Consider the following 13,507-nt stretch of genomic DNA (forward strand, 5'->3'; position numbering starts at 1 on the left):
AGTAACACTAGCAGTTTAAATATTTTCAAATGCCAGCAGAGAATCAACAGGGCAAATGCTGCATCCTGTCATTTAGTTTCTTGAAGTCACATCAAGTGTTTTGGTCTCATTAACAGATAATTGTGTTTAACTGTTAGAACAGATTACTCAACTTAAGTGTCTCAGTGAAAAAAAATTCTATTCACTTTCCCACAGATCATTCATATTTTTGGTTATTTCCATCATTTCAATTTGGTTATTTCAATTTAGTTTTAAATATGTTATATTTTTCTTTCAGATTCCAATTGCCTAATCCAAACTGCTGAAGAACATTACCAGGATTCTCAGGTATAGCTGATTGTGTGTCTGTTGTAGAAAATTGGTGTTCTCGCATCAAATTATCAGGGATTGCACTGAAAATAATTGAAGTTACATTCCCATGCAGTAAAGTTCAAAGTAAATTCCAAATCAGAATCAAGTTTAATTTCACTAGCATTTGCCGTGAAATTTGTTAACTTTCCAGCAGCAGTACAATGCGGTACATAATATAGAGTGAATGTGTTTAAATAAGTAGTACAAAAACAGAAATAAAAAGTTGTGAGGTAGTGTTTGTGTTTCAATGTTCGTTCAGAAATTGGATGGCAAAGGAAAAGAAGCTGTTTCTGAATCGCTGAGAGTGGGCCTTCAGACTTCTGTGCCTCCTTCCTGATGGTAACAGTGAGAAGAGGGCAGTACTGGGTGGTGGGGGTCCTTCATGATAGATACTGCCTTTTTGAAGCACTGCTCCTTGAAGATGTTTTGGATACTATGGAGGCTAGTACTCATGATGGGGCTGATTAATTTTACAACTCTCCACAGCCTACTTCGATCCTGTGCAGTAGCTCCCCACAGTGATGCAGCCAATCAGAATACTCTCCATGTTACATCTGTAGAGATTTTTGAATATTTTCAGGTGATATTCCAAATCTCCTCAAACTCCTAATGAAATATAGCTGCCGTCTTGCCTTGTAGCTGCTTCAATTTGTTGGGACCAGGTTAGGTTCTCAAACCCAGGAATTTGAGATTGCTCACTGTCTCCATTTCTGATCCTTCAGTAAGGATTGGTGTGTCTTCTTGTCTTACCCTTTCTGAAGTCCACAATCAGCTCTTTGGTCTTATTGACATTGAGTGAAAGGTTGTTGCTGTGACACCATTCAACTAGCTGGTATATCTCATTCCTGTATGCCCTCTCATCACCATCTGAGATTCTACCGAGAATGGTTTTGTCATCAGCAAATTTATAGATGGCATTCGAGTTGTGCCTATCCACACAGTCATGGGTGTAGAGAGAGTAGAGCAGTAGGATAAGCACACACCCCGAGCGTCAGTGTTGATTGGCAGCAAGGTGGAGATGTTAGTTTAATAAAGTACATGTATGTCACCATATATAAACCTGACTTATTTTCTTATAGGCATACTCAATAAACCCAGTAGAATCAATGCAAAAGACAAACAAACTGTGTAAATACAAAAAGAAAGAAAAAAGAGAAATATTAATAAATAGGCAAAAATATTGAGAACGTGAGATGAATATCCTTGAAAGTGAGTCCAAAGGTTGTGCGAATAATTCAGTAATGGGACAAGTGAAATTATCCCACTGTTCAGGAGCCTGATAGTTGAGGAATAATAGCTATTCCTGAACCTGGTGGTGAGAGCCCTGACGCTCTTCTACCACTTTCCTGATGGCAGCAGTGAGAAGAGAGCATGGCCTGAGTGGTGGCGTCCCTGATGATGCTTGCTGCTTTCCTGCAACTACACTCCATTGTAGATGTGCTCAGTTGTGGGGAGTGCTTTACCCATGATGGATTAGGCCGTGTCCACTACTGGAAGGATTTTCTGTTTAAGGGTATTGGTGTTTCCATGCCAGTCTGTGATGCAGCTAGTCAACGTACTCTTCCACTACCATCTGTAGAAGTTTATCATATATTTAGATGTCATGGTGGTTCTTCACAAACTTTTATGGAAGTAGTGGTGCTGCTGTGCTTTCTTCATAATTGCACTTGCGTGCTGGGCCCAGGACAGGTCCTCTGAAATGATAACTGAGGAATTTAAAGTTGCTGACTCACTGTACCTCCACCCCTATGAGGACTAGCACATGGACCGCTGATTTTCTCCCTCTGAAGTTAATAATCAGCTCCTTGGTCTTGCTGGCATTAAGTGAGAGGTGGTTGTTGGGGTACCACTCAGCCAGATTTTTAATCTCCCTCTGGTATGTTGATTCGTCACCACCTTTAATTTGGTCAATAATAGTTGTGTTGTCATCTAATTTTAACATGACATTGGAGCTGTGCTTGGCCCTCATAGTTAATGGGTGTAAAGCGACTAAAGCTGGGGGTTAAGCGTACAGCCTTGTGTACCTGTGCTGATGGAGATTGTGGAGGAAATGTTGCCAATCTGAACTGACTGGCGTCTGCAAGTGTAAAAATCATGGATCCAATTGCACAAGGAGGTATTGAGGCCAAGGTCTTGAAGCTTATTGATTAGTTTTGAGGGAATGATAGCATTGAATGTCAAACTGTTGTCAATAAAGAGCATCTTGATGTATGCATCTTTGCTGTCCAGATGTTCCAAGGTTGAGTGAAAAGCCAGTGCAATGGCATCTGCTGTGGATCTGTTGAGCTGGCAGACAAACTGGAGCAGATCTAAGTCACTTCTCTGATTCATCACCAATCTCTCAAAACACTTCATCATTGTGGATGTAAGTGCAACTGGACGCTACGTTCTTCCAGTATAATTGAAGCCTACTTGAAGCAGATGGGTACCTCACACTGCTGAAATGAGAGATTAATGATCTTGATGAAAGCTCCAGCCAGTTAATCAGCACAGGTCTTGAGGGACCTCATCTGGGCTGGTTGCTTTCATGTGGGGTCACCCATCTAAAGGATGCTCTCACGTCAGCCTCGGAGACTAAAATCACAGGATCATTGGGAGCTGAGGGAGTTTGGAATGGTTCCTCCATGCCTTGATGGTTATTGAGCTCATCTGGAAGCGAAGCCCTGTTGTCTCCTATATTACTTGATTTCACTTTGTAAGATGTGATAGCTTTCAAACCCAGCCACACCTGTCAAGCATCCTTCTTTGATTCAAGTTTAGGCCAGAATTGCTACTTCGCCCATGAGATGGCTTTCTTGTAATTTTCTTGGTTGCCAGACTTGAATGCCTTTGTTCTGGCCCTCAGCAGATTGCAAATTTGATGATTCATCCAGGGCTTCTGGTTGGGGAAGAATCTGAATTATCTTGTGGGGACACCTTGGTCCATGACTGTTTTTGTGAAGTCTGTGACCATCGTAGTGTATTCATTCAGATCCACAGATGAGTTCTTGAACACGGCACAGTCCATTAACCCAAAGCAATCTCATAGCCTCTCTTCTAACAAAGAGGTGGTCTAATCTGTGGAGCCTTTCTCTTCAGCTTCAGCCATATGCATGTACTAGAAGGACAGCCTAGTGATCAGATTTCCTGAATTGTCACGTGGGCATGGAATTGTAGGCATTCCTTGGCTTACTATAGCAGTGTTGGGACCTCTGGTACTACAGGTTATATGCTGTTTCTAATTGAGCAGAGACTTCTTCAAACAAGCCTGATTGAAATCCCCGGCTGTGATATGAAATACATCTGGGTGGGCTATTTCTTGTGTGCTGACAGGATCATGCACCATGTCACAGTTAGATAGGACCCTGGTCAGACCCCACTTGAGGTACTGTGCTCAGTTTTGGTTACCTCACTATAGGAAGGATGTGGAAAATATAGAAAGGTGCAGAGTTGATGTACAAAGATGTTGCCTGGATTGGCGAGCATGCCTTATGAGAATAGGTTGAATGAACTTGGCCTTTTCTCCTTGGAGCGATGGAGGATGAGAGGTGACCTGTTACAGAGGTGTATAAGGTGATGAGAGGTATTAATTGTGTGGATAGTCAGAAGCTTTTTTCCAGTGCTGAAATGACTAACATGAGAGGACACAGTTTTAAGGTGCTTGGAAATGGGTACAGAGGAGATGTCAGGGGTAAGTTTTTTACATAGAGAGTGGTGAGTGCATGGAATTGGCTGCTGGCGACAGTGGTGGAAGGGGATACAGTAGGGTCTTTTCAAAGACTCCTGGATAAGTACATGGGGCTTAAAAATAGAGGGCTATGGGTAACCCAAGGTAATTTCTAAAGTAAATACATGTTCAGCACAGCATTGTGGGCTGAAGGGCCTGTATTGTGCTGTAGGGTTTTCTATGTTTCTATCTCAGGTGCTTAATGGCTGTGATGGTATTCAAACTGTGGTCAGGATGATAAGGGAGTAATCTCTTGTTAATAGAACAATTGGGTTTGATCGTTAGGCATTTAAGGTCAGGAGAATGTGAGTATGACAAGACCAACGCTGTGGAGCACTGCAGAGAGTTCCATCATGAGATGCACACCTCCACCTTTTGTCTTCTCTGAATTGGTAGTTTGGTCTATCCTGTGTATCAAGGAGCCTTTGGATCTGATCGCTGTATCTGGCATGCTCTGAGTAAGCCACATCTCGGTAAAACACAGGAAAGAACTATTTTTAATTTCCCTTTGATACAGCAATCTTGCCCTCAGATTCTCAATTTTGTTCTCCAGTCACTACTCATTTGCTAACAAGATGCTGAGTAGAGGGGCCTCATCCCTCTGAATTTCAGCCTGCCTTAGAGTGAGATGAATATGGGTTTGATTTTTAACATTTAAAGAGAAATTTGGATGTAGGTAGATGGGAGGGGTATGGATGACCATGGTCAGGTTGATGAGACTAGGCAGATTGAGCCCAGAATGGAATAGATGGGAAATGGGGCCTATTTCTGTGCCACGGTGCTCTATGACGCGATCAACGTTGGAGGCAGTGTTGTTGGGGAATAAGATGTTGGCATGGACTGAAAGTTGTTAGAACGCAGGTTAATTTATTGTCAAAGTACATGACTGAGATTCTTCTCCAGATAGCCATGAAACCAAGAAAAAAATGAATTTTAACAAAAACATTGACCCCCCAATCCCCCTCCCCTGCACAAAAAAATGAGAAAGGACGGGCAAAAACTCAGGACATAACAGGACCATAAGTTTGCGGAGGGAAAGAAAAGTCCATAGTTCAAATTCATATCTAAAACACAGAAAACCTCTAACATCCTCTGGGAACAGCAGCAGGCCACACAGGCTCCGCTGTCAGCAATCCCATTAGCGATCAGAAGGCAGGCAGCCGGCACTCACCTTCTGTACTTGCCTCAATGTTTCAATATCTTGTCGCTTTAGTTGGCAACCTGGAGTTGCCATTGGCTCGCACCCCATCCCGCAGTCTCCTCGCCAGGAGGCTTGAACTCGCTGCCTCCCAGAGACAGCAAAGCGCTGGATTCCCCCAAATGATCTCCAAACTGCAATTCACAGGCTTCAACAGTTCCAGAAACATATTCAAAACAAAAAAAAAAGACACAAAAGAGATAAAAGAAGTGAAAGAAGTAGTTTTGTGGTGTATCCAGAAGATGTCAGTCATCGAGCGTTGTGTGCAAGCTCCATCTTAACTGGGTCATGAGGAAGGTTGGCAGCAAAGGGATTAGTGTTGGACACTAATGGTGGTGAGTGAGTGAGCAGTGGTGAGTCAGAATGGGTTGCAATTTAGGAGCGTGCCACTCATTTGCAAAGCTAAGCACTTCAGAAGAAATATTCAGTCACTTAATCTGTGCCTGAGGAGCAAGAAAAGCTTTTGACTCTAGTGATGGGGGCAAGGTTGTGGGGGTGGGAGGAAAGATGGGGGTAAGATTATGGGGTAGGGGTAGAACTCACTCAGTTAATAACCAGTGGGAAGTGAGAAGAGTTTATGCAAGAGTTGAGCAGTCATTTGCTGAATATTTCTACCCCACCTACATTATCACCTCTTGAATTAGGGGTGATTACCAGGCACCAGTGTAGAATTGGGTGGAGGAGGGGAGCGCAGGTTCAGGAAGGAAAGAAAAATGGCAGTTCATTTCAATACTGACAAAAGTGCCGTCTCTGTCTGTCTGTCTCTCTCTCTCCCCCTCTCCAGCTCAGAATCACCAGGAGCAAAATGACGAGTGACGTCATCCCAAGGGATAAGCGGAAGCTGCAGACCAGCAGGTATGCGGAGGAGTTTGTTCCGAAGAACGGGAAGATCCTGAAGAACAATGACCACTTTGAGGCAGGTGACTGGGGCGCACCGATCTCCCTGAAGAAGGAGTTCACCTTTAGTGTGTGTGGAGACCCTGATAACATCCATTATGCCTTCGCTGGTGACCCAGGCGACACCCTGCTCTCTGCGCTGAATTCCTCCTGCGACTTTGAGGAGAAGGTGAGGAGTGACAGCACCATCCTGGCATACGGGGAAGGGCCTCTGAAAGGACTGGTGAACTTCAACATCCTGTGCCGCTATCTGCCGCAGCACACCCACTTCCGCTTGGTGTTCCTGCGTTCTGCTGGCCGGGAGGGTGGCGCCGGTGATCAGCCAACGCAGATGCCGCCGGTGCCATCCACCAACCGGTGCCACGTCCTCTTTTACATCGAGCCCAGCGGCCGGACAGTGGGAAACACCACCCAGCGGATTGTGGTGTCCGACCGCATCGCACAGGGCCAGACCAAGCTCTGTGTGCTGGGCTTTGTGGGCGAGACCATCCGGGAGGCGCTGGCTAAAGACGGACGCTTCGACGTACGTCTGGAGGATGACACACACAAACTGCTGGAGAAGGTGGAGCCGCCGTGCAAGATCCAGTTCAACCACCCCGTGGATGCGTTGCACAGCCGCAGCTTCCAAGTGGAGCTGAGCGTCGCCAAGAAGAAGCCACCCCCCTCTTCCTGCTCCTCCACTGCTGCTTCCTCCGACGACAAGAGCGCCAGGCCCAAGGGCAGCCGGCCTGCTGAGACTCCGCCAATGCAGATGCTGCCCAAGCGGGAGGCAGATGGCAGGGTGTTGGAGAACAGCCGTTACCCCCTGCCAAGGTGGCATGTGGAGGCACGGCGTGCAGCCCTGCTGCGGTTCAAGCAGGCCATCAGCCGGAGCGCGGAGCTGGCAAACATGTCGGAGAGGCAGTGCCTGAACCGGCTCTACCAGGAGGCTCGGTCGCCCATCCCTGCCCGGACCATCCGCCGCGTTGGCGAACGCCTCTCTGCTGTGGGTTGCCTGGCCTGGAGATCGCTCAACGCCCAGGGCACCGGCACCTGCTTCCTCCTGAAGGACTCCTACGTGCTGACCAGCTACCATGCAGTGGAGATGCTGGCACAGGGCATGGAACCGGGCTGCTGGCCCACTGCCATCCAAGACTATGCATACGTTACCTTTGGCTTTGAGGAGGATGGGCAGGGGTGCCCGCCACTGAAGCTGACTGGCTGGCTGGAGCTCTACGATCAGGCCCTCGACTACGCTGTGCTGGAGTTGGCGACCCCGGCTGGTGTTCCAGGGCTGCTGGAGTCTTCAGTCACCCCAGCCCAGGCTGGCAACCTTTACATCGTCGGCCACCCAGATGGGGAGGTGAAGAAGGTCTGTCCTTGCTCAGTCATGAGTGGTGAACAGCAGGGAACTGGTGACTCCACACAATACCTGGAGAACCTGCGGTCGATGATCCCTGGCGAAGCTGCTGAATGTTATCTGCCCGATATGGTGTTGGTCGCAAGCCATGGTTTCAGCAGAGTGAGACACCCCAACGCTACTCCCTTCCGAGCGGATTACCACCATGGTGCCTCAGGCTCTGCAATATTGGACTCAGAGGGATGTGTGGTTGGATTACACTGCGGGGGTGAGACCCACAAGAGGAACAAAGACCCCGAGAAGTTCTACATTGAATTTGGGAGGTCCATCACGCTCATCATCCAGAATATAGTTAGCAAAAGTGACACTGTCACAACCGAAAAATCGAAGCAAATCATTGCGGCATTACAAAGTTCTTTAAAGTGAAATGGGTGTACCCAGAGGTGTGACATTGTACAGGAGGACTGTAATCCAGATATGGAAGTTATGTGTTTGGAAAAGGTGTGATCTAAAGTTTGTTTTGAAGGTTTCCACCTGAAAAATGAATCTATCAATTGAAGAACATAGACCCCTGTATTATACTTGAATAGTGATCATGCCAATGTCCTTTACCTTGCATGTATTTTAAATATCCCAGCCACTGGGGAAATATATTGGGGATCTTTTTGTGTGGTGTACAAAGTACATTTATATTCATTGTCAGCTCTATGCTTGGGAAATAAAGAAAATGAGAAAATAAAGAAACCTTCACTGTTCCTAAGTGTAGGCTATAGAAGGGGATATGGTTAAAAAAGAATCTTTAGGACCACATCCTGCTTGTATCTGTCATAATTTAGATGAAATAAATTGAATTATTCTCTGAAGTTTTTTTTAGTTCACCTTTTCCTCTGTATCCACTCCCTCACACTCCTGCCTCCTCCCATTTACCCTCTCCCAAGTTCTTTCAGACGAATGCCTGTTTGTAAGCCAAGTTCAGGAAGGTGCATGTCTCGGGTTGAGCCCATTGTCAGCCTTTATACATTTTACATTGCTTGATAGGACAAGGATATTGGTACTGTTACTTCCCTACCCAGCCCAGCTATTGTTGTGCTCATTCTTCCCTTCTCCAAGGCCAAGGGGTTTGAGCCATAACCGCCAGAGCCCATGAGGCAGGTGTAATAGGATCAGCGCCAGGGATTTGTCTGTGGCCTCTGGTTTACATCTAAACAAAGTTACTGTTGGTGTTTGATCAGTCTTGGACCAGATTTTGTGGCACTATATTATCTCTGCATTAATTGGTCAAAGTGTTTGCCCAGTTAGAAAACACTAAATTGACCTGTTTGCATATAATTTGTAAATTTTTTTTCTTTTAAGTTCAGATGAGATTTTGTTTAATAAGTTTGAGTAAAACAAAGCTGTTTGAATAATTCATTAAACATTTGGCATTCCACAACTACATACCCTCATCCCAATCTCAAAGATTTCAGGAATCAATAGCATCTTAAATTGTACAAGAACAAACAACTGGATGCAGATCTAGCTAATTTAGAAATTGGATCAAGTTTGGCAGGTTTTCAAATGCTGCTGTAGTGTGCCTAAAGGTCCAGGAATGTACATTTATTCCTCCGTCTTGTGAAAGTTGTTACAAGGTCTTGTTTCTCTTTCAAATGCCTTCATTTATGGGGGGTGTTGTATGTTTGTGTTGCATTTGATGTACTTTACAATGACACTAGTATGTCTTAAGAAATAAAGTTAGCTTTATGCCATTAGTACACTGACTACATTAATTTGTGTTTCACTTTTAAGTGTTAGGATAAAGTCCTGAAAAGCTATTTAAAGGGGAGATGGTCATCTCTTTTGTCTTTTTAGGCTTGAGAATATTCTTTCATGCACTGTTTGGCAATTCTACAATGAGCAAATGTTGAATAAAGTTATTTTCACTTTTTATTAATGTGGCCTTTGCAATTTCATGTCCAATGCTTTGTTCTTTCTTTCATTTCATCACCCCAAATGTTTCTGTTATCATTAAATAAGCACTTTTTTTTAATTGAAAGAAATGGCTCCACCTCAAGGTCCTAAATTCCAGGCTATTGTTACTGAGTGTTGTTCCTATTCAACTGTCACTGATGGTTGATGGGAAAACTGTTTAGGGTGGGGACCAGAACTTCTGATCTTTCTCCACCAGCCCCCGCCACATAGCACTTATTCTAGATTTTAACTCAAGTCAATTCACTGAACTTGTGCAAGCCGTTAAGCCACAGGCCTGATGATCAACTGGTAGGTTTTAGATAGATAGATAGATAGATACTTTATTCATCCCCATGGGGAAATTCAACTTTTTTTCCAATGTCCCATACACTTGTTGTAGCAAAACTAATTACATACAATACTTAACTCAGTAAAGAATATGATATGCATCTAAATCACTATCTCAAAAAGCATTAATAATAGCTTTTAAAAAGTTCTTAAGTCCTGGCGGTAGAATTGTAAAGCCTAATGGCATTGGTGAGTATTGACCTCTTCATCCTGTCTGAGGAGCATTGCATCGATTATCTGTGTTTAATTCTTGAGGATCACTCGTTCATAGTAGGATCATCAAGTTATTTCCCAAAACTGGAAAACTTGCATGCGAGATGCCAAGCACCAGAGGCCAAATTAATCACTGTAACTCCACTTGCTCATCTTTCTCCCAAATGCCCATCACCTGTGAGTGAAAGATTTGATGGTGCTTACAAAGTTAACTGAAGGCCCGGCCCTGTACTGTATTGGCTTCCACGAGACTACATGTTTTTGGTAGCATTATGGCTGGGTGGTTGGAACTGTTGAAGTAATAATTATGAATACAAAGCTTTCATTGAATGAAGCGTGAGGTTATTCAGACAGGCTTTCTGTTCAGTAGAAACAGATTGATCAAGTCTAGCATTTGTCACTGAGCCACCACTTACATCAAATTTATCTCATTTAACCTGTGGCTTCCCTTTTTTTTAAATGCGTGCTCCTGGCCTTATTTAGAATTATTTCCTTTCGAATTTTCCCATATGTAAGGAACTGAACATATCCAAGGTACACACATGCATTCATTGTAATACAATGTTAGTAATTCAAAGAACATAAATTCTACAGATTATAATAGGATTGTTTAATATCCTTTTTATTCCTCCAAAATAGCTGCTTATTGATATTTTTATTAAAAATAGTAAGATATAATGCTTTACAAATTTGTTTTGGTCTTTCCTGCCCACTCTTTCTGGACTTTGTTCCAATAATTCATCCTCGGATCAAATGAAAAATACGTATTTACATAATTTCCCTGCTCTCTTTTGAAACATTTCCGCAACTTTTACTGTTCTGTTCTGGCAAAAAAGGTTCTTTTATGTAGCAAGCTAGAAAATATTTTCATTAGACATAACAAAACATTCTCCACAACAAACAGCAGCAGATAGTGTAAGTAGTGATGAACGCGGTGGAACCACAGAACAGAGGCCATAAGAGGAATTGAATAAGGAAAATAAAACTTACTAATGTTGCGTGTAATGTAATGAGATGCATGAAATCTGGTTGCTGATTTTTGCCTAAATCCAGGAGTGCTATGACCAATGGTATAATTTTGCCTGATTGCAGTTTAACAGGTGTGGTAATGAAACTAGTCTGGAACTCACAAGAATCAAGTATTAATTTCTGAGCCAAATGGGCGACGTTTTTAAGAAAGTATTCAGATGAAAATTTAGTCATGACAAAAGTATTTATTTTCTTTCTAAAACAAAGAAAAATAACTAACACTTGGATAATGAATTGTTCATGTTACATTTTTGTATTGGGATTTATTTTAGCATTAGCATTGAAATTGTTTCAAAATTGTCTCTATTCATGTTAGTTTCAAATTTAATAAAAGATCCTAGTTAACTTGGTTTTATCTTTAAAATAAAATATTGTCAGTCACAATATTTGTAGTTGTACCAATGCAAAGTTTTTAAAGCTTTGAAAAGTATTTGTGTGTATAAATTTAGAAATGGACAGTAGCTTATCCAATGAGTACTTGAGTATTGGCACACATGTCAAGGACAAATGTCAAGAAGCTATTCACTCTAGTTTACAAGACTCATAGTCCCAAATTAAAAGTTGGTTGTGTAGGACTGAGTGCAGGAGAAAATGTTTTTCAAAATGTTCTATGACAGCTGTACGCACTCAGACAATGAGCATATTCGAGGCTGAACTTGATTTTTTTTATACATTAATGACACCAAAGGTATGAGGATTAAGTGGAAATAGTGAAAGTAGGATGAGCTGACAGCGATTTAAGAGAATGATTCTACGGGAGAATATATGAGGAGCATTTAGAAACATAGAAAATAGGTGAAGGAGTAGGCCATTCAGCACTTCGAGCCTGCACCGCCATTCGTTGCACCTTCCCTTTTCCTAATTGGCCATTATTCAGATAATAATCTGTTTTCCTGTTCTTGCAACCAAAGTGGATAACCTCACATTTATCCACATTAAATTGCATCTGCCATGAATTTGCCCACTCGCCTAATCTATCCAAGTCACCCTGCATCCTCCTCACAGCTAACACCACCGCCCAGCTTCGTGTCATCCGCAAACTTGGAGATGCTGCATTTAATTCCCTCGTCTAAATCATTAATATATATTGTAAACAACTGGGGTCCCAGCACTGAGCCTTGCGGTACCACACTAGTCACTGCCTGCCATTCTGAAAAGGTCCCGTTTATTCCCACTCTTTGCTTCCCGTCTGCCAACCAATTCTCTAACCACATCAATACCATACCCCCAATATCGTGTGCTTTAAGTTTGCACACTGATCTCCTGTGTGGGACCTTGTCAAAAGCATTTTGAAAATCTAAATATACCACTTCCACTAGCTCTCCCCTATCCACTCTACTAGTTACATCTTCAAAAAATTCTATAAGATTCGTCAGACATGATTTTCCTTTCACAAATCTGTGCTGACTTTGTCCGATGATTTCACCGCTTTCCAAATGTGCAGTTATCACATCTTTGATAACTGACTAGCATTTTCCCCACCACCGATGTCAGACTAACCAGTCTATAATTCCCCAGTTTTTCTCTCCCTCCTTTTTTAAAAAGTGGGGTTACATTAGCCACCCTCCAATCCTCAGGAACTAATCCAGAATCTAAGGAGTTTTTAAAAGTTATCACTAATGCATCCACTATTTCTTGGGCTACTTCCTTAAGCACTCTGGGATGCAGACCATCTGGCTCTGGGAATCTATCTGCCTTTAATCCCATCAATTTACCTAACACCACTTCCCTCCTAACATGTATTTCCCTCAGTTCCTCCATCTCACTAGAACCTCAGTCCCCTACTATTTCCAGAAGATTATTTATGTCCTCCTTAGTGAAGACAGAACCAAAGTAGTTATTCAATTGGTCTGCCATGTCCTTGTTCCCTATGATCAATTCACCTGTTTCTGACTGTAAGGGACCTACATTTGTCTTGACCAATCTTTTTCTTTTCACATGTCTATAAAAGCTTTTACAGTCAGTTTTTAATGTTCCCTGCCAGCTTTCTCAAATAATTTTTTTCCCCTTGTTACGAACCCCGTAACTGGGTCACTTACCAGCAAAGATAGAGAGGTCCGTTGAAGTCTGATGGTACTATTTTTAACAGTATTTATTGGTAAAAATACACAAAAATAATATCAATGCAAACATACAGATAATGTACGTCATCAATACTAAATCTAAAAGTGTGGGTATAATAATAATCAATAAGAAATAGCTCTATCGTTGTCTAGGGGATAATGTATTGTCCGATGGAAATATAAAAGTCACTCAGTTCATTCAGTTCATACAGGCTTCAGCCTTTGGGTTGGAGTGAAGAGAGATTTTTAGAACTTGCCGGCTTTTCCTTTTATGATTTTGATCCTTCCAGAGTTCCATTGGTGTTGGTTTCTCCTTTAGCTAAAGCTGTTCTTCCGTGGTAAGGCCCCAATCCCGGCAAAGGGAAAGGACGCACGCGAGCCCCCCGCCGGCTGTCGCTATTAAACGCTGTCACGGG

General features: G+C 42.9%; 1 protein-coding gene across 1 annotated transcript in view; it reads left to right on the plus strand.

The window, feature by feature from the left end:
- LOC140717801 (serine protease FAM111A-like) overlaps positions 1-9,417 on the plus strand; it is a 36,070-nt gene extending 26,653 nt beyond the window's left edge. The window contains exons 4-5 of the mRNA XM_073031527.1: positions 278-327; positions 6,040-9,417. Coding sequence (XP_072887628.1) covers positions 278-327; positions 6,040-7,917 — 1,928 coding nt within the window. The 3' untranslated portion in view covers positions 7,918-9,417. The remainder of the gene's footprint in view (positions 1-277; positions 328-6,039) is intronic.
- Positions 9,418-13,507: the final 4,090 nt, after the last annotated feature.

Source organism: Hemitrygon akajei, chromosome 2, assembly GCF_048418815.1.
Source record: "Hemitrygon akajei chromosome 2, sHemAka1.3, whole genome shotgun sequence".
Classification (NCBI taxonomy): domain Eukaryota; kingdom Metazoa; phylum Chordata; class Chondrichthyes; order Myliobatiformes; family Dasyatidae; genus Hemitrygon; species Hemitrygon akajei.